Genomic DNA, 26,483 nt, shown 5'->3' on the forward strand with positions numbered 1-26,483 from the left:
TCCTGGCAGATAACAAAAGGCTCAGAAAAAGCTGTGAGGCTTGCCCTGGCCCTCTGGCACAGATGGGCAGGTCTGGACAGTGCTGCCAAGTGTTTCCTGGCAGTCTCTGTCAGCAGGAACAGCGATGCCATGTGGTCTCCCATCCTGCACCCAAGGTCAAGCAGTGACTTCAGAAAAACAAGTGATTTCAGCAAAACACAGCTCCAACCCAATTCTATAGCTGCCTTTATCTGATGCATGATACTTGGTCTTGGTCAGGCCACTCAGAAACTCCCCCTTCTTTTCCCCACATTCTGACTTTCCTTCTAAACTCCCTAGTCTAAAGGCATTTACTGAGCTGACAGAGTCTGAAAACAAAACCTATCTTGTTCTCTGTCTCAGTAACATATAATGTCAAGAGTTGATGGAGAATGGGCATGTAATGAAGCAGCTCAGAGGGCACCAGGGGGATGGAAGCACTGCATGGCACAGCTCCCTTCCCTCCCCTTCACACTCATGACTGGATGGAGGAAGCTTGCTTTGACAAAACAGAGTTAACACCAAATTTCACGTCTTCACGAAAGGCATGCAACAAACAGGCTTGGTATTTCAAACATATTTCAGACAAACATATTTAAAAATAAATCTTTTTGTGTTGACTTGCAAACTGTATTTTGTTGAAGGCAGTATACAGAAAAAATGCTGCTTGAAGAGCATCCTCTGCCCAAGGGAAAAGATACCAATCCACACCACTACAGGCAGGGCTTTCTTGAAGCTTGGCCTCAGAGCAGGGTCCAGGGTGTTGATCCACAGCTGTGACAAACAGCAGTGGCTGGACATGCACACAAGCCAACAAAACCCCTCATCACTGCCCCAGAACATGGTTCCTTGGAGCAGGTAGATCCTGGAGCAGGGATCCACCCATACCCAGGAGGGAATCCAAGAACAGGAGAGAAATCCAAGAACCAAGTCATTGTGCATCCACTTTGGGCCCAAACTAAAGATAGATTCAACAGCTCATCACTGGAGCTGCTGTCCTTACTGCAGAAAAAAACCAAATGGCTCAGTTTTTCCTGACAAGAGAAACACCACTCTCATGGACACCTCTGGGCACAGCCAAGCTGAGTTCTGCCCTTGGAGAAGCCATCAAACTGACTCAACAGTAATCTCCAAGGAGCCACTCCAAGCTGAAAGCTCCTCACCTCACCACCTGTTCCTTGCAGAGTCCTGAGCATTTATTTTTGCCTATGAGATACAAAAGAAGACTTTAAGGCCTGACAAAATATTGCAATCCTACTGCTTAGCAAAGACCGACCATGTCACCCACAAATCCTGCACCATTGAAAGGCTGTGGGCCACCACCAGCAACGTGTGTTAGAAAATTCACCTACTCTGGACACACCACAAGGGCTCACTGTTAAAAATATCTACACCTTGGTAGGTATACCTTGGTTGGGGTAAAACCACCTGCAGCCACAGACTCTCCACACAGCATCTTCCTTATCACCCTGAGGTCATGAATGAACATTTCTGTGTCTCAGGGAAACCAAGCAGCTAGATCATCCCTCACCCCAGCAAGGGACATATCAACACTGCTCTGAGACCACTGTGAGCACAACCTCTGCCCTGTCCAGAAATCACCACTTACAAGAGGAGATGCACATTCACAGAGATAATCAAGGGTCCAATCTGAGACAAAAATCAAACACCAGTTGATATTAGTGGCTAAAATGAAGTGTAAAGGTGGGAATTCAGTCCTTCAAGTCACACAGTAGAGAATAAACATTGCCATGCTGCAGGTGAAAGCCGTTTTCAGCAAAACTTGGTTCTAACTCCCAATGAAGCTGCTTTGCTGCCAGACCACCTCAGGAGCTGGTGGCTCATCAAAATTTCCTGTCACAACACAAGGATTTTCACCTCTTCCAAGGAGAGCTTCAGTAGTCTCAGACAGTCAGGAAGGGAACCCTGGTCGTGCCATGAGCAGAGGTCCTCTTGGGGTAGAAAATCACCTAGTCTCCCTAAAACTGCTCCAGACAGAAGGCAAAGCAACTGTCCTCCATGGCTGTGGGAAATTCCGCCAGTGTGAAGCGGTTTTGCTTGTTTTCTTTCTTTTGTAATACTGAAGCCACATCATCTGTACATCATGGGCTGAGCTCAGAGGACTTTGCTTTAGCCAGGCAGCTCAGAGATGCCTGTCTGAGGAACCACGAGGAACCATTTATGGCAACGTTCCTTCCTCACTGCCCAGGCATCCAGTTAGAACTACACGGTTTCCGAAGAAAACTATAAACAGTAAATGATAGCTCTTTATATCAGGAAATGCCTCTTTAATCTGAAGTGGAAAACTATATCCACTTGTTTAAATTTATGACACATAGTACTAGCCATTTGTGAACCTTATAAGGAGCGCTCATTTTGCCTGGGTAATTTGTGATTTTGCTACAGAATTAATTCCAATAGAAATAAAAAAAAGACCAAGAAAACCAAACCAACCAACCAAAAACCCACACAAATAAACCAAAAAACCACAACACACACAAAAACCACCCCAACTAGAAACAAACAAACAAAAACAAACAAAAAACCCCCCAATACCAAACTCATGCCTTCATTTTGCTTTGAAATACCCTAAAAAGTGAATTTAGCAGGAACTTTCAAATGCTTTTTCATTGAACAGATGCTTAAAATGATGGGTGGATGTTAATGAAGTGGAATGGTTTGTCCAAAGAAGATTTTGATTCCCATGCTACTCTTGCTTGGGTTGACATAAGCTCAAAGACTCAACTCATGCCACAGCCTGGACAAGCCTTACAAGTTACAAATAATAATCCATGTGTATAAATGAACTTAGCCCACTTTTTCTATCAGTGAACCATTAAAAATCATTCTGTTTTACTGGCTTTGAAAACACAGGACAATTACCCAGACATCTGCTCCAGGGCCAGCCAAAAGCCCTCTGAGCAAAACTGACACAGGAGCACATCAGAGAGAACACCAACCTGTTCACAGAGAGCAGCAGCTGGTCCACACATGCTTTGATCTTGTTTTGCGCTTCTAGATGTGTCATGTTGTCTGTATTTTCCCCATTAATTGCCAGAATAATGTCTCCTGGGCACAAGTCCGCCATGGCTGCTTTACTACCAGGGTTAATCTGGGGGAAGAAAAAAGAAAAAAAAAAAAAAAAGAGGAAAAAAAAAAGGTTACTTACAAGAATGCTGAGATTTTTTTTAAAATGAAGTCCAGTAGAATAAGTGCAGGTATAGGAACAATTATTTCTGGAGAATATATATTTTCTCTACACCAATGGCACCTATCTGAGGCTGGATGTCAGAGCTCTCAGGTAAGCCCCAGGTCTCCAAGGGCCATCCTCTACAACATTCTCTGAAATAAGGAATTTCAGTCAATTCCAGCCACTCTGTGACCAGGTCCCCTCTTCACATTTGTCTCTTGCTTGAAATAAATGCAATATGCTCTTTCCAGAGAAATGCTTCTCACCCCTTTGGCTTGCAGACCTTTCGTGATGCTGCAAGGGTCAATCCCTAAGTAGCACATGAAACCCTCCTCTCTAGTTAACCACCGGTACAGAATCACCAGCCCTCTGACTGCTGCCTGGGGAGAAGGCACACTTGACATCATTTTTTCTGGACAGACAGCCAAATGACTTGTCTCTTTTTCTAGCCCTGCATGGTCACCAACCCCAGAGGGATTTAGCAGATATGGCACTTTGGGAACATGGTTTAGTGGTAGCCTTGGCAATGGTGGGATAACAGCTGGAATTGAGGATCTTTTAAGATCCTTTCCATCCTATTCTATAGCTATTCTAGACTATTCTATAGTTTATTCTATAAATATCACACAGTTCTTTAAGCCGCCACAATTCTTTCCTTCTGGTTTTGCAGGAGTGCCAGAACATTATAAAACTTCTAACTTCTTTCCTGAGGAAACTAATGACAGGTCCAGGTACCGTTTGTGGTCAGCAACAAGACCAATCTGTAGCCCATAAAAGAGGTTCTTGAGAAATTACCATTTCATTTACATCATCTTAAATGTGGTTTTAATTTTTACAATAATATAGAATGACGCAAGGCATAGCCAATATAGTTAAACATGTCTGGTTAGACTCTTACTATCTATGTGCTTTCCCTCTAATTTCCCCTTCAGTTTATTCACAGCATTTGCTAACCAAACACATTTTATCAACTGAAGGTACGACAAGCCTAACTTTCGATTATTCATGTGTCTCTGAATTAAAGCAAGCTGCTGCTTTGATTCTGTTTACTCTTGATTTACACAGATGTAATTCCCTGTCTTGCGGGACTCTGCCCCACCCGCCTTGAGAAATCCAGACAACAGGAGCACTGCTCTATCCACCACCTCCCGTTGGTTTACAGCATTGTATGACAGCAGCCAGACAGACCAGGTATAGTTTTCCAGACAAGTGGGCAGTTCCCCCGTGCCCAGAAGTCCCCCGACCACAGGTCATCATTAAACAGGTGGGTTTTTTTTAGAAAGGGGGCATGCACACATCCCAGCTTTCATCTTGATTTCATATAATCCTACAGTGGCTTGTTTGGAAGGGACCTTAAAGATAATCTTGTTCTAACACAGAAGTACCTTCCACCTAGGTGGTTCCAAGCCCCATCCAACCTGGCCTTCAACACTTTCAGGGAAAATTTGCACTGTTTTTGTAGGGAATTCAAGGAGGATACAGCCTTACAACAACAGCCCCTGTGGACAGCACTAGAGCTATCCCTGGTGAGAAGCAGACAGCCCCCAGCGTACTGCACTGCTCTCTGCATGACCACAGCTCCTGGCACCACTGAAACACGAACCTGAGGGTGTTTGAGAAGCTCCAAACCACTACTGACAGTTAAGTAGAACTGGCAGCCCAAGTTACAGCTTTTGTTGCATTGTCAGAGTACATAAGCATTTGCCATTTGCTCTTCAATAGTTTCAGCTGGGCTGTTTGGCTCTAACAAACCCACCCAGACCAACTGCTCACAGGCTGCCCTATGACTCAGCTCAGAGCAAACAGGAGATGTCTTTCAGCTCCACACGTATTAGCTCTGACATAGGACATTTCAAGCCAGGACAGGAATATTTTTCCTCTGGCATTGTTAGGGTTTTTTGGACCTCTGCATCCATTCACACGGCGTTAGGGTCTTTCTACAGCCACAGAAGCTGCCAGATTCACCAGAAAGTCAACCTAAAGCTCAACCAGGAACTCCAAGGAAGCACCTCCATGCTCTTGCCTGCTGCTATCTGCTTCCCTCAGGGTTCATCCCACAGTCCTGGCTGCCAGCAGGCTTTTAGACTAACAGACATTCAGCTTGACCCAGGACAGCTGTATTTTTCCCTTGTCTATTCAGTACCGTCTAGATGTCTAATGGATTTTTTCCCCCTGTACTGATCCCCATGTTGTAGCTTCCTTGAAAAACAAACTGTTCGCAAATGGGACTCTTAGCTGTTTCCTATTTTTAGTTTCTGCTTTATTTCAAATTATTTCAGCAGTATTTTCATATTAGCATTTTATGCTAGCTGTGGAGATGACCGAGGGCTTGAAATGAAGCTGCACTCCAGGAATTCATTTGAGATACAGCACTGGCGTCTCAACAGCTTGGGAATCATCATTATAATGTCTGTCAGGCCCAAAGTCTGTATTTTAGTGAATAATATTTAAAATACTGTAGACTATGTTCTCCTAACCCACAGCTGTGCAAAGCTATTGACACCAAACACTCCACAGAAAGCCTGACAAGTCTATGGGTCAGGGCTATGCCTGAATCCTAGTGCAGGGGCTCTGCCTGCTTTGGACATGGTTTAGTGGTGACCTTGGCAGTGCTGGGTTAACAGTTGGACTCTACGGTCTTAAAAATCTTTTCCTGCCCAAGCATTCTGTGATTGTAGGACATTATAGCCTGGTAGCACACAGAGGTTTTTGAATAGAGCTTGTATCAAAGGGACTCACTTGTGCCTCTCTCCAGAGAGCCCTAAGCCAAAACCACAGTGTGTGTGACATCAGGGAAGCACACACAAATCTGAGAGTTATCAAACATTATGAAGTTAAAAACACTGCAAAGAAAACCTACAGCAAGTCACTGCAGCCTTGTTCTTGAAAGGGGCCTCCAAAGGAGTTGATGTCTGAGAACAGGAGAGGATTAAGAAAAGCAGTGGTAAGGTTTTATTTGGTTTTGAAGTTCTCCATCTGTGCCAAGAACATACCATTTCAAAAATCAATGCTGAATGAGCACAGACCAAGCCCAGACCAATGGATATGTAACTCAGGGTGGTGTGAGCTATCTATTCACTACAGGCAGAGTCAAGCCAAGACCCAGCTCATGCACCAGGGCCTAACGTGGGCTGTGTCCCACATAGCATGTCCCTCATGCCGCACCCTGCATGTTCCACACCTCTTCTTGCCTGGGCTAGGTGCCTGCCAGGATTTGGGCTGCTTGTGTCCTTTTCTCCAGTGAACAGCTCAGGCAGGGCAATCACACACCAGCAAGGAGTCAGCCCAGTCCCTCACACCCTGCTAACCCCCAGGGCAGCAGGGCCCCACGCAAGCATTGGTGTTTCAGGTGGAGAATTCTGTGGGTGGATGGGGTGGTCTAAGCCCTCATGACATCAGCAGTTGGGTGAGTGAGGCCATGTAGCTCCTAAAGACCTCTGCTTGTGCCATGGGGTGAGAGCAACCTCAATATACCTTCAGAGCAGCCAAGTGTACAGCACCAAGAGCCAAGGCTCTTGAGCAGGCTTAAAGAAATGAATATTTTGTTACAATTCCCTAAAGGTTGTTATTTTTCAGTCAGACGAGTATCTCACCTCCTGTGGAAGCTCTGAGCTTCCAAAGACATAACTTTATGAAAACACTGAAGCAGCACTGAGGCAAACCCCCAGACATCAGCTAACTCACACTCCTGGTTACTGCTCCCCTGCATGCAAAAGTATTTCCCCAACAACATAAATCCAAAGCCAACTAATGAAGACTTGGGGTGAAGCTGCCCAGCACAGACAAGCCAGTCCTGCAGAAAGGGGAGAGTGCCATCTCTCTGCATCTTCCTGTTCCAGGAGCACCATCCAGCTTCTTCCTTTATGCCATTCCTGGTGCTCAGCAGGTTCTGAGGCACAGCCTGAGATGCAATCCAGAAGAGCTGATAGTTTCACAGAACCACAGAATGGTTTGGGCTGGAAGGGACCCTGAAGATAATCTTGCTCCAACACCCTGCCATGGCCACAGACACCTTCCACTAGACTAGGGTGCTCCAGGACTCATCCCACCTGGTCTTGAACACTTCAAGGGATGGAGCAGCCACAGCTTCTCTGTACCAATGCCTCACCACCTTCACAGAAACAACTTCTTCCTCGTATCAAATCTAAATCTTTCTTATTTCAGCTTAAGGCCATTTCCCCAAGTTTTCTGCAAGTGAATCAAAGCAACTCAGAGGAGGAATGCGTCCCGTGCAATGGACCCGTCACTGGCGACCATGGCAGGGCTGGAGTGAGCTGGTGGTGGGCTCTTCATGAGATGGTTAAGCAGAGCACACAGTGTTACCCATCATCTAAGCATTGCTACATTTTCAGCAAGAAGGAACCTAGCATGAAATATGCACAGAACCAGTCCATGTTCTGGGGAGGTGACTGGAACTTGTGTTTTCACAGTTTCTTTTATGCTGACAGAAGCCCTGGTGTGTTTTCTGCCCAAGGCAGCCATGCACACATGGCACGGCTGCTGCTCTGAGAATGCAGCATGCATGCCTGCCAGATTTACTGCTCTCCTAAAATTAAATAAAGAAAAAATAACACTCTGAGTTTATCCCCTCTACAAAAAGAAGCAGCTGCTTCCTCACCTCTCTCTCTGAAAAAGTGAAGATGCTTGAGAATGCTTATAAACAGAAAACACTAAAAGAAACAAACCACTTGCCCAGAAATGATATTGTAAAGCAGAGCACAAGGGGGTGTCTGCAGAGCATGTGCCCCAGGTGAGAAGCTTCAGGCTCTGAAGATCCCAGAGAGCAGCCCCTCCCCACACAGCATGCCTGTGAAGGGTGTTCCCCTAGGAAGCCAGAACTTACTTTTTTCCCCTTTTTCTAATAAGAATATTATTGTTCCTAATCCCCTCAGGATATGTCTCATTTGTGACATCTTTCTATGTCCTCCACATAGCACTGTACTTTGAAAAATACCAGAGATCCAATATGGGTGCCTATCCCAACTCCCTCTATTGTTCTAATAAGAAAAAGACAAATTTAAAGGAAGAGCTTCCAGTGAACAGCCCTCCTTTCATTGTCCTCTGACTCTTCAGTCACCACAGAAGGTTCAGTGACAGCACTGTAAACATCACCTCCACACTATGCCTTTTGCCAAATCACTCACCAGGGAACTCTATCTCAATAAATACAACCAATTTTAAAAAATTATTTTTTCCAATCATATTCCCACTGCTTTTTCCAGGATTACCATCCATCTCTCCACCCTCCTCTAAGGCAGTTAGCCTCCACCAGCTCCCTTCCCCAGACAATTGGATACTCCGATGCTATGAAACAGATTGGAATAATCCCAAAGCCAGCAGTAGCTCTCTTATCTGGCCCCTGGAGCATTGCTAGGATTTACTGAGTGCTGGCATCAGACAATGGCAGGCCATTAAAATAAAGGGCATTGAGACAACTGCCTTGTGCTTAACCTAAGTTGGTTAGTGTTGGAGCTGTGCCATCTAATTCAGTAAGCAAGATTATTTGCGCCAAGAGAAGTTTTCTCTCAAAACACCGTGTTCTACCTTCTGTCCTGGAGCTTGACCACAGAAGGGTGCCAGAGCTGGGAGAGCATTTAAAACAGGGCAAAGTTCCCATGCCTACTGCCTGCATCCCCTGCAGTCCTAGACGTGGCTCTGCTTGAGCTTTGCTCAAGCCAGCTTTAGAATTGGGCAAACACAACCTTATCTACCAGGGCCTGGGCAAGTGGGATGTTACGGGCTGTGTACAAGCTCACTACATGAACAAGCTCAGTGAGATACGGGATTTGCTCTAGCACACATCTGGCACTGATAACAAATCAAGCAAAGTATTTTTCTGTGAACTTGTTTGTTTTAACCTTTTCTATCAACACTTCTAGATCTTGAGAGAGCTAGTGTTTTCTTTCACTTTAGCACCTGTGGTTACAGATGATTTAGAAAACAAAAATGTTTTTACTAAGTGTTTGGGTATCTGAGAACCGCAAGTCAAGGCACTTTAAGAGCTCAGAAATCCTACAACAAATTCAATTAGAAATACTATACTGTTCCTTCTAGGATTTCCTGTAACATGTATTTCATCCCCATACTACCAAAAATGAAATTAAACATTGGTCAGCAGTAATTCCACACAATTCATAATGGCACATTTGTATTAAAATTCAAGGACTTATCCAATTGCAGAAGGACCAGGATTATAACCATCAATTGTGTTCCATAACAAAAGAAGTTTAGGGAAAAAAAAAATAATTGCACATATTTCCCCCTGTATGCTTCTTACACCAACAGGGCTGTTCTAGTAAATCTGTTATCTAACTATTCCCTTTAACCCACTTTATCAAGTGGGATTTAAGTGCACACTTCTAGAAAATAATTTTGAATACCTGTCCCAACAGGCAATCTTTCAATCTTCAAGGAAAACTGACATCACTACCATTTAAAACAAGAAGAAGGGGGAAGGAAGAAAAACCCTCAAACCTACAAATTTCTAATTCCAAATACCCAGGGACACTGAACCTATACTGCTTTGTCCAGCATGGTAGAGGCCTGGTGTGTTTTCATGGGTGTGCTAGGTTTAATTTGTTAACTTGCCCCAAGGTCAGACCTTGCCTACATAATCGACATGAATCATTCTTTCCACCTGCTTTCCCACTCGGGATTATCAGTGTACTTAATTACGGTAATTAGTATTAAGTTTTCATTCTAGCACATTCCACCATTACGGTCTCCTGAACCAGCACAAGCATTTATTCTTCTCTTTCAGTTATTAAACAAAGCCTCAGCGACAGAAACACTTCAGCAGCAAATATATTTGTGACATATCTCTGCTAGTTTTTATTTGTAGCTCAGATTAACTGTTCTGTACCAGCACAGCTTCACACTTAACCACCCAGACCTCTTGCCTCTGAGTTTTACAAGAATGATGAGAACAACAAAATCTGACTAACAAAAGTATTCCCTCCACTTGAAAAAATCATCCCCCTTGAAATTCTATAACAACATTACTATGCAACCAACTGAGGGACAGCTTTCATTACTCAGCTCTACACAGGCAGCAAATCCACCAAAAGTCAGCAGAAATCAGGTGGGATTCAACAACACAGAGTGGCTTCTTCAGTCCACTTGGGAGCTCTGAACAGAAAGTGCATCATATCCATCTAACTAACTATCAAATACATAAGATTACATGAAACAAAACAAAAAAAACCTTTGGGAAATCAAAGTCATCCTAACTCATGTCAAATGGAGAAAAAATTCCTGTTCCTTTTGCTGCTGTCTCTGATCCTTGACTTCTAAACTGACATATGTGGAATTCCTGGGGTAACCAAACCTGTTACTCCCAGCCCTAGCTCTGGGGAACCCCTTCTGCTCAGCCATTCCCACCCACACAAGAACAAACCTCACAGGCCTCCCCAGATATTATACCACTGAGCGGGTTCTCTCTGCATTCACGGATCACAGCATAGACTTGGGCATTTGCCAGTTGCCCTGACAGTCAACAAAATTACTTTTACTGGAACTCCTTCCTCAGCAGAATTCTTTCTCGAGTATCCTAACCTTTAACAGGACACGTCTCTGCTCAAATGCAAACGCTGCTTAAGTTTAAAAGTCAACCTTAACTCAAACAATACCTGGATAATGGATTGCAGACAAATTATTTCTCATCTTTCTTGTGTTACAGTTCCAAGCCAATGCTGAAAATTGCATTGTTGCTGCTCTGCTAGAGACCAGCAGGTGAAATAATGTTGAAGCCAGCAGAAAAAGGAAAAATTGCATTAAAATCTCATTAAAAAAACTGGAATTGGTCAATTTGTCAATTATCTGTTTAGCTATGGAATGTATCTATGATTTCAAGAACAAGTGCATGGATTAACACTGGCAGAACTGGGCAGATGACAACATCGGCTGCTCCAGGAGCACGGCAAGCAAGTTCAAATGATTAAATGCATTCGGCTCCTCCAGTTTTGCTAATGACTGATTATCTTTTAATCCCAGGCAAGGGGTAGATCAGCTGTGATCCCACACAGAACCACAGCACTCACTGATGTGGTTACAAGCACAACACTGAAAACAGCCGAGTTATTCCATTCCTGTTCCTGAGCCATGGCTGCTGGTCAAAAGGAATGTTGTCACTGGAGTAAGAGCCACAGGGAACCCCTTTCCCACAGAGGGAAAACACAGCACCCAGTATTAGCCTGCTCAACCAAGGAAAAGCAGCTGTCAGCTACCAGAAATTGAATTAAGTCTCAAAAACCAGTTTCTATCAAGTCATTAAGGCCAACTCAAAGCAGATCTTCTGGATCATTTCCTACCCCTATGAATATCCCTAGAAGGAGAAACCATTAATGATGTGGTCCTACACCTAGTGTTAGATCACTGTAATAGTGGGTATAAAACAAACTGCGTTTCTCCCCCAGAACACAGCCTGGGGCTACAAATTCCTCCCCAGCACTGTGCTGACAATACACCAGTACCACCCTCCACAGCTGTGTGCCCCAAAACCAGCCCAGCAGACTCCAGCCCTGCTAATATGGGTCCTCCTGAATATACAAGAAGAAACAGGGGATATAGCACACCTAACTTTTCATGTGACTGCATGAAAGAGATGTGCTAAGCTTGCCCTTCTGGGTTTGCATTTATCTTTAATATTAAGAAGCTCAACATCCCACCTGGAGCCCTGGCCTCTCTAGGGCAGAGCTTAGCATCAGCTGCTCAGCAGAGCAATCAGATCTTTAACCCTTGTCACTTAAGACTGATCAAATCACAGAGGAAAGTGATTTGTTTTCAAGAAAAAAAGACCATTGCTTAATGTAATAGGCCTGTTTGAGACAGCTGCAAGAGATAAACTGAATAGCAGCAGCACCTGCACAAACACCGCCACCTCACAGAGGCTGTGCCAAAGTAAACGCTTGTGAGCAAGGCAAGTTCCATCCCAAAGCAGGACAGGGTCATTGCCATGTTCCATGCTATCAAATCCATATATTATCATTTATCTCTTGACAATATTATCACAAGACACTCTTGTGGACCACCTTCAGCTTTGCTCCCTGCCCAACACCTTTCTGCCCTGCACCACTGTGCCTCTTCTTCAGCTCACCCTGGCAGCTCCTCTCATTATTTCCAGCCTCCAGCACCCAGAACTGAACATGAGTGGCCTTGGATGCCTCAAATCCCAAACTCAACCTGCTTTCCCAACATAACCAGTCCAGGCAGGATGCTTGCAGAACTGTGCAGCCCAAACACCTTGTGACACACTGATCCTCAGCCTCCTTCGGGCCAGGTAGTGGGATGCAGCAATCCCACATCCCTCAGGCAGCCTAGCACACCCAGAACATCTAGGCATCTTGGGCCCACAGCTGGATATGGGATTCTGAGAGTGTGGTCTTGTCACCTGGCAGAATTTCTCATTTTCCAAAGATGTTTGTGATTTAATGGCATTTTAGTATAAAACAAATACAATTGAAATTAAAGAAGGAATGCAGTTAGAAGGAAGCAAAAGTCAACCAAAAGCCTCCACAATTAGCAGGAGTCTCCCTCCTGCCGTGAGCCAGGCCAGGCAAAGTGGATTGAGGCTTCTCATTCTTGGAGACATGAAGCCCCCAGCTCCCCTGCCCACATTTCAAACCAGAAAGAACAGATTTCCTGGACAATTACAGAATAAAAGGGAATATAGCAACCATGATCAGTCCTCTGCACAGTAGCCGGGTTGCACAGACCTACCACAGAGCAAAGCTCAGGCTCTGCAGAGAGCCCTCCAGCAGCCTCTTCCTGCATCCCCACAGCCAGAAGCTGTAGCAGAAGATAATTCTTCCCCAGCTTTAACATTTTTAGGTACTATTTGCAAAGCAAGTGGGATCTTTTCTTGTGTTTAGAGACTAGAACCCTAGCAGAGCACCCTACAACTATATTTACATCCTAGTACAGCACATCAGAGCATCAGCCCACTCTTCAGTGGGAACAGAATTTTAAAAGGATCCTATTTAAAAGGCTGCCAAATGGAATAACACTTTACATCTGCTTCTTGAGTTATGACTCCTAGTGATCCACAGCAAGACTGGCCTGAGGAGAATCATCCTCCTCCTACCTCCCAAGTTTGCTGAATCAGAAAAAGACTTAGGTTTTTCTTGTTTTATATTAATTCAGTTTCTATTTTCTTCAAAGTAACAGGAAAACTGGCTACCTCTACTAAGTTCAGATGTTCGTTTCCACAACAAGAACATTTCTACAGTTGCCAGGAAGCAGATATATATCCCATGTTGCCAGGGAAAAACTCGAATTCTCCACATCCAGGAGGTTCAGGCTGAACCCCAAAAGCAAAGTGCCATCTCTTACAGCACAGCCCCCAGGTGTATGTGCACACCTGCCCCACCCTGGCTTCCCTCTCCACACTGCAACGCTTGGAAAGGGACAGTCCAAAGTAAAGACAGAAACAAAGCCATGGAATAGACATGTTTGAAGTCAAAGACAAACTAAATCTTCTTAAAACATGCTCTCTTCCACAGTTACTTGTTTGAAACTAAGAATACGTGTTTTCTCTTTAATGTCACGGCACAGAGCTTGTGTGCATTACAACAGTATTTTTAGGTTCCGGCTCCTTTCAAATGCACTCGGTGTTTGTTCCAGAAATTCAGCAGCCCAGGAGAGCTCGGCAATCCTACACAGCCCGACATGTGGGGAAGGCAGAGCAGCTCGGGGCACCCAGCCCTTTCCCGGGGCGGCGATGGAAACACCAGTGCCCAGCTCACACACGGCTCCTCATCCATCACAGCCCACCACACCACCTCGCCGCACCCTTCCTGCACGGGGCTTGGTTTGTTTTCACATATATCTACGTACAAAGCCTATTTCAAGCTATCTACGGCATCTTAGCAAAGAATTTTCCAGAATGCATATTTGTGAGGTCAAACACAAGTGTGAGTACACTTACACAGTAATTATTACCAGCCCGCAGAGACCCCAGAACACTGCAGCCTACATGGAAAAACTTCTTGCTGACTTAACTCATGCCTTCTTTAAAAACCCCAACAGCCTGTGAACTCAGTCCAGGGCAAGAATCCAAACCCTGTGAACACTGAAAACTTTGAAAGCAGATCCTTATGAATTAACATCCAAAAAAATAAAGCATGGCGAATGCTGTAACACTGGGGAAAGCAGCTGAAACAATGCAAAGCTCAGAGTGGAGGACTTATTCGAGTGTATTCAGTGCACACAGAATAATGTGTCGCTCCAAAGAGCCCAAGCGCCGCCGCCCCTCGGAGCGCGGGCAGAGCCCGGCCCGGCCCGGCCCGGCCCGGGTACCACCCGCCCAGCGCCCATCACCTGAGGCGGGCCCGCGCCGCTCCCCTCCCCCTCCGAGCTCACCCGGGAGATGGTCAGCGGGGCGCTGAAATCTTTACCGCCCACCAAACGAAAACCCCACGGCGAAGGGCCACGCAGGACCACCGAATGGGACATAGCGGCAGCGGGACTCTCCCTGCCCACGGACTAGGCAACTCCCGATCACCGGCCGCAACTCCTGAACAACTCCAAAGCGGAGCGATCCCGCCTCCCGGCCCGGCCCGCCCCAGGGCGTGTCGGAAAGGAGGGATGGACTCGTCCCCGCTGCGTGGGGGAAGCTTCAGCACGGATTTTCTCCTGTATCCTTTCATAAGTGAGGTTCGGAGCGACTAGTCGCAGTGATAAAGTTACAGTTCTTTACTATTAGTAAAGCGTATGTTTGGTGTGTTCAAAGTCCCCCTCACTGCAGTTTCATCCCCTGCAGTGGAAGGAAAATGATGCAATAGGTCAATAAACGTTGGTTATGTTTTATTCATTACAGTAAGTCTCCTGAATGCAGAAAAAAAAAGTTCAAGAAAATAATCAGATTTGGTTTAAAACATTTTGTGAATCTTTCACGGTCATCACTTGGGCAAGAGATAAACTTCCAAGAAAATAATCACAGAATCAGAGAATGGTTTCATTTGGGATGAACCTGAAATGTCATCTCAATGCAATCCCTTGCTGTGGGCAGGGACATCTTCCACTGTCCCAGGTGGTGGGGTGTCCAAGCCCCATCCAGCCTGGCCTTGAACACTTGCAGGGATGGGACAGCCACAGCTTCTCTGGGCAACCTGTGCCAGGGCCTCACCACCCTCACAGAGAGGAATTTCTTCCTAATATCTAATCTACCTCTACCCTCTGTCAGTTTGAAGTCATTCCCCCTTGTTCTGTCTCTCCAGGTCCATGCTCCAAGTCCCTCTACAGCTCTCTTGGAGCCCCTTTAGGCACTGGAAGAGGCTCTTGTTGTCCCCAGAGCCTTCTCTTCTCCAGGCTGAATGTTCCCAGGTGTCTCAGTCTGTCCTCACAGCAGAGGTGGTGCAGCCCTCAGAGCATCTTCATGGCCATTGTACCCCATTCAGTGTCCTTGCAGGGGTCTCTGGAGCAACACCCAGAACTGCAGAGGATCTGTTTCCTGGTGGTGCAGCTGGACCAGTGACTGTTGGAGCACGATGGCCATGGAGATGTCCATGCTGCCAGTGAGTGTTTAATGGGATGGTTTGCAGGCACAGAGTGGTGGGTTGGAGGTGGGGTGGCCAGCAGAGTTGCTCAACATGTCCTCCAGAAGCTAAGAAAAAAATCTCAAAATGTATATAAAATTTCCCTTTCTTCCTGGAAAGGGCTGGACCAGAATATCTCAGTTGAAAAAAAAGGACCTAACAAAGGATTCATTGTTTAAAAAGTCCAATTTTGGTGAGCACCTTCGCGCTGCCTGGTTTCTGCAAATTTGATTTATGTGCCATTTGCTGCAAAGGCTGTCTGCTTATGACATGGGAAGGTTTGTGTGACTGGCTCATTGCTGTGCCCATTTACTTGGCTTTGATCTGGGACAGGGGTCAGAGCTGTGACTTCAAAATAGGCTCCTGAGCTGTCCTGCAGCTTTGGGATATAGCAGCGTGAGTACAGTCTACATGCTCTGTCACAAACCTGAAACATAGAAAACTTGGTTTGCTTTGCTGGAAAGGCGTCTGCAGAGCAGGTCCAGCTGCAGCCAATACCAGAAGAGCTTTCCTTACTCTTTGTTCCTCACAAGTACCTGCCTTCACCAACAGAGGCTACACAGGCTGACTTTGTCTGGGTGATGAATCATACCTCCTCATTCCTGCATGATATCACCCAGCTTGCAGAAGCCTGGGAGTAGGCTGCTCTGAAGTTTCCTTGCTTGTGTTAGAAAATCCACCCAGCCAAACAGCAAAATTCTGCTCTCAGAGAGCTGGAGGACTGGTTGATGTCCCACGTTTCCTGCTCTCGCTGTTCAGCAATGAAGAGGATTCTCTGAAGGAGAGAGTTAAAAATGTGCACAAATGCGTGTCAGCGTCAGCATCTCCTTTCCTTTATTATTTCTATGAAAGGCACTAAGTTTCCTGGAAAGTAGCAACAATAAACCGAGATACAAAAAAAAAAAAGGAGAAAAAGAGGAGAAAAGGAGAAAAAAAACAAAACCCACAGTTCTATAGAGTCTAATATTTCCCACTGCCATTCACTGGAGCTCCATTCCTCCATTCCCTGGTGGGTTCTGAAGAGCACGCTGCTGTGAAGGGCAGCTCTGCTGTGCAGCAGAACTTCAGGGGTTCAAAATAATTTGCTGGCAGAGGCAATAGATGATGAAAACACAGAAATCCCCTCTATTAGAGTATTCATTTCAAAAGCAGACAGGAAACTGCTGGTTCTGACACTCTTTCTCTTCAAGGCTTTCTGAATGCTCAGCCCAGATCCCTCCTCATGGAATTTATGGCTCATCTAAAACTTAACTCAAGTAGAACAAAATTAGCCAAATTGGTATAAATTTGGAGGTGTGTTTATTCCAAATGAGACTATACTGCAGAATACACTACACTGTCTGAAGTAGAGGCAGTTTCACTATTAATAAAACTGTAAGCATTTGAATTGCTCCTGATGGAAAGTGTTCACATGCAGAGCACCTCTCAGGATTCAGAACTGTATCAGGAACTAATTTTGCACCCCTTTGTCATAGATGTTTTTTCCCAGGATGCAGGGAATGAGAACATTTGCTAAAGAGGTCCATGGTTCACACGTACATGTTCTCTCAGCCGCTCACACACCTTTTCACATGGTGCTTTCTTTGAGCAAAGCAAACATGACCCTGCAGTCTACATAGGACCCAGTCAGTTCTAACTTCAACCACTTAAAGTGGGCTGATAAATTTCTGGTTTTGTCTTTGATAGAATCATAGAATCACAGATGACTTCGGTTGGGTGAGACCTCAAACATCAACTCATTCCAACCCCCACTTACTGGGACACATTCTTCTAGAACAGGTTGCTCCGTAAGAATTTTTCAATTCTATTTTAGGTCATTTCCAAAAACTAATTGGAGTTCTACTTCTGGCAGAGAAATTAACAGGACCAACAGCAGCTGAACCTTGCTGTGAGAGCAAGCCTCACCATCCAGCTGAAATACAGTATTGCCAGTGTGCCCATTCTTCAGCTAAGTGCTGAAACCCTACAGTGAGCTCTACCAAAGACACCGCATTTTTCAAAAGGAGGTCAAACACGCTCATGAATTCAATCTCATCACTCCATTCACTTTATCTTGCCCCTTCCTGATATTTTCCTTGATATTTGTTTCCAGTATTTTTCTACCCTAAAGCCTTATCACCTCTTCATTTCTTCTTTTGGCTATTCCATTTAGGCTCTACTTTGCCACCAGTGACGCTCTCAATTTCCTTCCTTTGATATCACAGACCGACTGGGTAAACTGTGAATCTTTGTGTCCCATTTCAAATGAACATTCATGTTTTCCATCTGCCACCCTCCCAATATTTAGCAGATATCTGTGTTTATCTGAGAGTCCTGATAATGACCCTTCAATGCTTTTTTTTTCTCTCATATGAGAGTGATTTAAAGCATCATTATGGCTTGATAGTTCTTCTTCAGGTCAGGAGATTTTCTTGCTTGTACAATTATCATCAGGGCTCTGGCTGTTTCTCCTTAGAGCCATTTCAGTGGCTGAAGTTAGTAATGAGTTATCCATCCCTAGAAGTATTCAAGGTCAGGTGGGAAAGTGTGGGAACCCAGGACATACCTTCAGATATCCTGGATGGCTTGAGACCCTGGCAGGGGACTGAAAAGCCTTGGCACAGAGCCCAAGACCTCTGTGTCTTTGATTTTAGCCCCTGGGGAAAATGACCACATTTTCATGAAGAATTACAAGTCACCAAAAATAAGTAGAGTATAAGTCAGTTTATCAAAAGGGGAAAAAGTAGAATTCTAAGATTTTTTAGAATAGGGGTCTAGGATCAAGATGGAGGAACCTGGGCATGTTCTGTCCTTCTTTCTCCTTCTTCCTAGCTCCATCTTTTGGGTGATGTTGCCATTTTTAGATTGGTTTAGAGTAGAACTAGACTGTACAATGTAAGTGATAGGTATTGGAAGATAATTGTAAATCATGTTTACGTAGTTTATAGTATAAAAAGATAATACTGCCCTGAAGGCGGGCAGTGTGCCTGGGACTGACCTGCTGAGCAGACCTCAGCTAGTCAGGGAAAGAACTTTCAGATTAGATAAAATAAACAACTTCTGGAAACTACAGAAGACATCTCCAGACTCTTTCTCCAGTGCTCGGGCTGGGACACAGAGACTCTCAACATACACAGATGGTTGTCTCAAGCTCCTGAGACACCACTGGCCATAGGAAAGGTCTTGGAGCAACCTGGTCTGATGGAAGTATCCTAGCCCATGGCAGGGGATTGTAAAGAGTTTTAAAATCCCTTCCAACGCAAACCATTCTGTTTTATGATTTAAAAGTAGCTTTAAGCATGAAACCAGCTGTTATCCTGTGTGTTGGCCTTACCAACAGCCACACTCCTGTTAAAACTGTATAACAGGGGCTCATGGTTTGTATTTGAAAAATCATTTGTTGTGAATGGTAATTTGTATTTTTTAATGCTGGTTGCTCCTCTTCATGTTTTTGATTGGAAAAAGTCCTTGAAAGTGATGTTGATCATATGAATTCAAAATCCTGGTGGAAGTAAAAAACTCCAAGCAATGTTTCATGGCATTTGTGTAATTTGCCTTCCCAGTAGTCAGTGTTTCTCAGAGTAGAATCTCTTTTCCTTTCTTACATTAATCAATAATCCTTGAATTTTTAAAAATCTTAATTCCCATTTCCATTGCCTGAATGAGTCCTTTCTGATGCTTTCCTATCCCAAGAGGATTCACATACAACAAATTCTCAACGGTTCCAGTTTATTCCTTTACTTAATAGTTTAAAAAAAATTCAAAACTTCAACATCCCCTGTGAACAGTTAAATTTGAAACTCCTTACTTGGATTAAGTACAGGGAAATCTCAACCCTATGGCAGCTTTAGCTGCAGGTTTCCAAAAGATTACTTAATTTATAGGCCTTGCAGCATCTCTCAGATCTGAGTTATTATTTTGGCCTCTGAAAATTCCTTGGCAAACTGTCAAGTTATGGGAACTATCATTCTGAATTCTGTTTAATTTTTTTGTCTAAATAATTTCTAAGAAGTTCATCTCATGTATCTGAGCATCCCACAGAGGAAAAATCCAGCTGTGATAGAAACTGTTAGGATAATGAAAGAAATGTCATTCCTCCAGTAGAATTTCTTCTCTGTAATTACATTCAGGTGAAGAAGCCAGATGCCTTCCCAAGACTTTGGAGATTTAAGGGATTACTATGGAGAAAAACTGAGAGAGAATAGGTTTAGATTAGATATTAGGAAGAAATTCCTCACTGTGAGGGTGTTGAGGCCCTGGCACAGGCTGCCCACAGAAGCTGTGGCTGTCCCATCCCTGAAAGTGTTCAAGACCAGCTTGCACGGGGCTTGAAGCAACCTGGGATAGTGGAAGGTGTTCCTGACCGTGGCAGGGTGTTGGATCAAAATGATCTCTAAGGTCTCTTCCAACCCAAACATTCTATGAGTCTATAAAAACTATGAAACTTCACTGTGAATGGTCAGATTCATCTTTGATTTGCAACACTGTGCAGCAGGAGCAGAGTCACAAAAGGCAAAAAGGCAAATCCTTTGCCTTTGTAAAATGTGTTCGGAGGGTAAAATGCAGCAAGGCCTGACAAAAAATGCAGTTTATTCTTCTATTTTGGCAAATATTCATGAGGCAATATTTATTCTAAGTTACTCTAAGTCTTCTTCATCAGGCTACCAGTCATCTACCAGAATTTCATACACTGGGGTTTTGTAGTGCACTAAGCAGCAAGGTTAAGTCCCTACCTCCCAAACACTGGGGACTAAGTATGATAAGAGCCTGTGGATGGATTTCTCAAGGGGAGCACAATGAAGTGATGACACAGAATGGCCAGCTCACATCAGAGCTCAACAGCAGCCTGTCCTTGATAATGGCAGCTCCGCAGAAGGCTGTGGACGAGGACAAGGCTGACATCAGGGCTCACAGAAAGGTCACAACACGTTCAAAATGCTACAAACAAACCACTTTTTAAAGAAAAAAAAATGTATTCCCTTGTTACTAATTTTGCTGAAAAATGAATTGGCTTCATGTTCACCCTATTCTCAGTCTCACTTTCCATCTCAGAAGTCAGAGCAAACAGATGAGCAAGTCCCTGTTAGGTCCCGTCTGACATTTCTCACCTTAATCCCCAGACTGAGACTGATGCTGTGTTGAGCTGGGCAACACAGAGCAGGCAGGTGGGGCCTGTCCTGCTGCTCTGCTACACTCACTGCTGCTGCACCAAAGCAGATCCTTGGGTCTTTTTCACCCACTTGTGTAGCTGCAAGCCTGGAATATATGGACCAGCTGGTCTGTTTGCTTGGAAGAGGCATGACCTCCTCCCAGCAGGTTCAGCTGCTGCTGAGAACAAGGGCAGGATTAACCCCAGCTCTCGCCCTGCATGAGTCTTAATCTTTTCACAGCCATGCCACTGTGACCAATGGGTGGCACTTGAGAAAATCAAAAGAAATATTGGCATAATATTGCAAGCAGAAGACGAGATTACAAGTTATCTTCTTTTTCTATAAAACTAATTGTTCCCATTATGGGATTAAACTGATTGATTTCCCGTCAGAAATGGTTCCTGGAAGAACAAAGCCAAACCCTCTGGTTTAATGTGAGTCACTTCACTGGGCAGCTGAACACTGAGATTTTGTTGGTTTTTCTCTAGTGTAGTCATGACAGATGTCAGCTGTTGCTATATTCTGCAAAGAAATTTGGCATATTTTTCTTTCACACAGTAGAATCCAAGCGATTGTACCTAACCAACAGAAGAGCTCCCCAACCTTTCCTGGGGATTTCAGCATTTATCACCCACACACTTGACTATGTTTACAGTGATGCATCCTTTTTTGGGTGTTGTATGGCTCCAGAATACAGACAACTGGAGAGAATTAAGTTGAATATTCCCAATTTATGCAGGTCAAGGAAAGTTTACCTTTTATCGTTCCGAGATAAGTATAGCAAACTAACTGTTTTTGAAAGGCTGAGTTCCACAGATGCCGGCATTAAGATTCAGTGATCACAAAGGTTCCTGTAGATGGATTTCACAGAAGTTTTCCCATTAATTTCAATCTTAAACTGATAGGGACAGAGGGGCAAACAGTACACTAAGAAAGAGGGGATATGTTTTGTGATATCTTATCCCAGTGTGTTCTGGCAGAATTCATTTAGCCCAATCCATCAGCTGCTGTCTCACCCCATGTAAAGCATTCCCGCTGGGCTGGGGGTGTTCCATATGCTACCTGGGGAGAATCCAGAGGGATCAGTCCTCCTCTGTGTAAGAGGCTGTGCTCTGCAAAGTGTGAACTGCATTGTAAGGGCAAAGCAATGCTGGTAGAATACCTCAGGGTGTGAGAAAAGGATGTGAGGCACACAGCTCAGCTCAGCTCCTGGAGCAGATGCTTTCTCCCTCCACTCAGACTGTTCCTCACCACTTCCAGGACTTTTGCAGAAGTGTCTATAGAGGCCCAAGGCTTCTCCTCACACCACAGGTTCTGCTCAGTAATGCATGTTTATGTCACATCTTAGGGACTGAAGGGATCATCCCCTAGAAGGACATGGAAAATACAGTGCATAATTAGGAGTGTTTATCCTGGAGGACAGAGCTATGTTTACCAGTTTGAACTCTCTCAATTTCCTGAATTAATTGGTTCATCAGAGGAGGATTTCCAAGAATCTTTTGAAAAATATTGTGCTTGAACTTTGAGGTGGAGTGCTATGAGGTGCTCACACTGGCTAGAAGATTAAGCATTCATCATCCATGAGCAATAAATGAAGAAACCCAATAATACAAAATGAAGAAACTTCTTCCTGATGTCATAGGCTTTAGCTTACTCCTTATTTTTTTGGTTACTGTAAAGAAACAAATAGACTAAGCCTTAATCTCGCTGCTGGGGCTTGCAGGCCAGAATTAAGATGCTTTGGTATCCAAATCCTGCAATTTTTTTGGAGAGAATCTCGTGGGTACCAATTGAGACCAAAAACCGGCAAATAACATGCCGATAGAATTTTAAGGATTGCTATAACAATTCAAGATTGATCTTCTGAATTACTATGTCTTGTGTTAGTTCTCTCTTAATATTCCCAAAGTTTACACTTATGCACCCAGATTTCACAAATATAACAGCACAAATTCCAAACCCTGAACGCAGGCTGTGACTTTAATGAATCAGAAAAAAAGAAAAAAAAAAACCCACAAAAAAACTCCCCAAAGTAATTATGAATATTTATGTTCTAGCACATAAGTAGGAATTCATAAAAGCTTTCAGGAATGTAACATATCAGCCTCCTTAAACAGCCATATCCTGTTTCTTTTGTTTCCTTTTCTGCTTTTGCAGTGACTGTTGCTACAACACCATCTATCATTGCTCCTTTCATCTGTCAGGCCCTCCAGGTGCCCGCCCACAGCCCCATAGCTGTTCCCCAGGTCTGAGCTGTCTGGATTTCCCCCATTTTTGTTGCTTCAGGGTGTAGATGCACATTCTTTGCAGCTGGAGCTGTGTGGGCCGTGAAGGGATTCCTCTGGTTCCTCAGCACCCCTCCTGTACCTGCTCAGCCAGTTGCATGAATAGGTTTCAGTCAAGCGAGATCAAATTTGGCAGGTTTTGTCACAGGGCATTCATACTGGGGACTGAAATTATGGTTAAATGGACACAGTCTTGGCTGAGACTGAGAGCATGATGGCTGCAGTCAGAGGACAACATGCATCAACATCTCTGTTAGAGAAGTTCAAGGACATCTTTCCTCTGTTATTATTAGATTCTTAGCACAGTAATTTTGTGGCTGATCAGCTGCAGGCTCCTGCTGCTGAAGATGTTCCTCTGCTCTCACCAGAACACTGCCCCAGGATATCTTCTGGAGCATATTCTTTGAATAAACTGATGCTGCACAAATGCTAATTTAATTTTCTTTCACCCTTCATTACAAGCATCCAGTTACTGGGTTGTGGAAAAGCTGAGCCGGAAATAAACCTTTAAAGTACAGTAATTTCATGAGTATGAGGCACACCTTTTTGACTGAAATTTTGATCCGAACCCAGAAGTGCGCCTAATACACTGGAGCGCCTTATATATGGACAAAGTTGGGAAAATTGCCAAGCCGGAAGTGTGAGCCACAAGAGCCACAGGGGAAGTAGGCAGCCCCGGCCGGCAGGAGCCGCACGGGGAGGGCGGGAGCAGGCATCCATGGCCGGCAGCTGCCGCGCAGGGAGGGCAGAAGCGGGCAGCCCCGGCCGGCAGCCGCCACGCGCGGGGAGCTGGCGGCCGCAGCAGCTGTATGTGGAGAGCCTGTGGCGGATCCTCGCTCCAAAAAAATAAAAGTGCGCCTTATACTCCGCTGCGCCTTATATGTGGACAAAGTATAGGAACTTGCTGGCAACCCGGAAGTGCGCCTTATACTCCAGTGTGCCTTATATTGAAGGATTTGTCATTACACAAAGAAATAGATCTGATATTCACTTGAGTGCAAGGAAGTGGAGGAAACAAAATGGGTTACTCAGAAACTGCCTCACCCGGGTCAAAGCTCTGCCTTCAGCTCCGTATGGGCAACTCATTTAGGCTGAGAGAGCTGTGTTGCATGATTTGGAGTAGGATTTGCCCTTGGAGCTTAAATAACCTGAATGATATTTAAGAACCTGCAAGGCTGTTTGGTAATACTGCACAGAACTTTATCTAGCAGCGTTGAAAACTTTGATCCAAGATTCAGTGATGTCGATAGATGTGTGATGTCCCACCAGTGATGGTGGGAATGTTGATTCAATGAGCAGTTTGACCATTATCCCAAGTATCCAGTGGGCATTAGGATCACCAGGGATTCCACCTAAAAAAGGGTCAGGTGTCACTGTTTCTTTTTTAACACATGCAGCCCCTTATGTTATTCAACCTTTTTCTGCTTTTCTTATGAAAGGATATGCCTTAAGTCTGACAATAATAAGAATCTCTCAAAATCCAAGAAGCATGAAAAGCAAATGTTACTAACATTGAACTGTTTCTTTGCCTCAAGTATAGTACTACACTATGGTAATGAATTTATGTCTGTTCTTTAATTTCTTATTAAGAAAATAGCTCCCATCTGCTTCACTAACCAAGGTACTTAAGAACCTTCTGCAAACATTAGCTCCAAATTTGTCCTCACACACAGAATAAATGATGTTTATAACAAATAAATGAGACTGTGGCATCAAATGGTTAAATAACCAGTTCCAAGACAAACAGTTGTGCTAGAAATTGTAACAAATCTCCTAGTTCACTCTCCTGTGGTTTAAGCAAATGATGGATGTGTCTGAAAAACCCACAAGGGACTGAGAGTCCTCTTCTGTCCCATCAATTGTCCTGAGGTCCAACTGGATACACCACCAGTTAGCAAGAAGAGCTAATGATGTTCCACCAAAAATATTTTGTCTGTTAAAGATACCACACAAAATAACACTTGGTAGTCAAAGAATAGGATATTTTATGAATGTTTAGATGTGCAAGGTGAGGTGTCACAAGATCAAACAGAACTTAGCAATTCTGATGCTCATAAAATGATCAAGAAGGGTGAATCATTCAGCTTTTTAAATTCTTCCATGACTCTTTAAAGATTTAATATGGGGTTGGTCTTTTTACTTGGATTTAAACCTTCACAGTGCTCTAAAGCTCTTTCTTTATTCTCAGCAACCCCAACATCAAACTGTGGATGGATCTGCTGAGCTTATCCAGAGGATGCCCTGCTGTGCCTCCCTGTGCTATGGCACCAGCTTGCCTGTTCCCAGGAAAACCTTGCCCACCCCTAGATCTATTGTTTTTCATTAGTTCACCCCAAAACTTTTCACTGCTTCCTTCAATATCTTCATTTCAGCACTACTTTTAAAACCATCAGTGTCACTGCCTAGGGAGAGAGGAAACAAATACTTGGCACAGGTGGACATTTACTTTTCTGTTTTCATGGATGAGGAGTCAGTTGTGCCTGTTCAGACGGTCTCAGAAACATGAATAGTTTAAACATGTGTTCAAGGAAAATTTTTAGTTTATGGGTCCCCAGGTATTATTCCAAGTTGTGCTTTGGTTTTCTAATAGGTGTACTATTGTTCATCTAAAGCAGACTGAAAAAGTAGTTGAGGACAGAAGGAATATTCTTCAGAGCACACTTTGCAGAGGAAGTGAAATTGCTGAATTAGTGCCAGAGCCAGCCCAGCATGGCTCCAGCCCCTCACCTGCCCAGCTCCCCAGGATGCCAAAGGCCAGTCATACTGCAGCCACACAAACTGTCCCAAGACAAGGTCAGTTTACATTAGATATTAGGCAGAAATTCTTCTCCATGAGAGTGCTGAGGCCCTGTCACAGGCTGCTCAAAGAAGCTGTGGATGCCCGATCCCTGAAAGTTTTCCAGGCCAGGTTGGATGGGGCTTGGAGAAAGCTGGTCTAGTAGAAGGTGTCCCTGCACATGGCAGGGGTGTGGATGATACAATTCCTCCCAAGCTATATGCTCCAGGCCCCTGGAACTTGCTTTAGTAGATAAGGTGTTCTAGATACCAAGGTTGAATGAATTCTTTAGGAATTCGTTCACTCTCCTATCACTTTGGAAAATAATTGGCTAGAAATTAGCTTGTGTAATTGGTCAGTTTACTTTTAGAACTTTTGACTTAGATTGGATGCTGTTCTCTTTATAACTTTCTATTGGTTATAATTTCAATGCTCCTTGAATCTATAAATATGATTGTCTCCCCTTTGTCTGGGGGACTCCTGCCTGACCTCCTTTCGCATGAAATAAAAGAATCTTGTGGAAACGTCTCGCATGGCCCCGGATCTTTCTCT

The 26,483-nt window shown here is 44.3% G+C and overlaps 1 protein-coding gene across 1 annotated transcript in view; it reads right to left on the reverse strand.

Annotated features, from left to right (window-relative positions):
- Window positions 1-14,751, reverse strand: part of PDLIM4 (PDZ and LIM domain 4) — a 45,259-nt gene extending 30,508 nt beyond the window's left edge. The window contains exons 1-2 of the mRNA XM_033073521.1: window positions 14,567-14,751; window positions 2,979-3,130 (exon numbers count right to left, since the gene is read on the reverse strand). Coding sequence (XP_032929412.1) covers window positions 2,979-3,130; window positions 14,567-14,659 — 245 coding nt within the window. The 5' untranslated portion in view covers window positions 14,660-14,751. The remainder of the gene's footprint in view (window positions 1-2,978; window positions 3,131-14,566) is intronic.
- Between the last annotated feature and the right edge of the window lie 11,732 nt (window positions 14,752-26,483).

This window comes from Catharus ustulatus, chromosome 15 (assembly GCF_009819885.2).
Source record: "Catharus ustulatus isolate bCatUst1 chromosome 15, bCatUst1.pri.v2, whole genome shotgun sequence".
NCBI classification, from domain to species: Eukaryota; Metazoa; Chordata; class Aves; order Passeriformes; family Turdidae; genus Catharus; species Catharus ustulatus.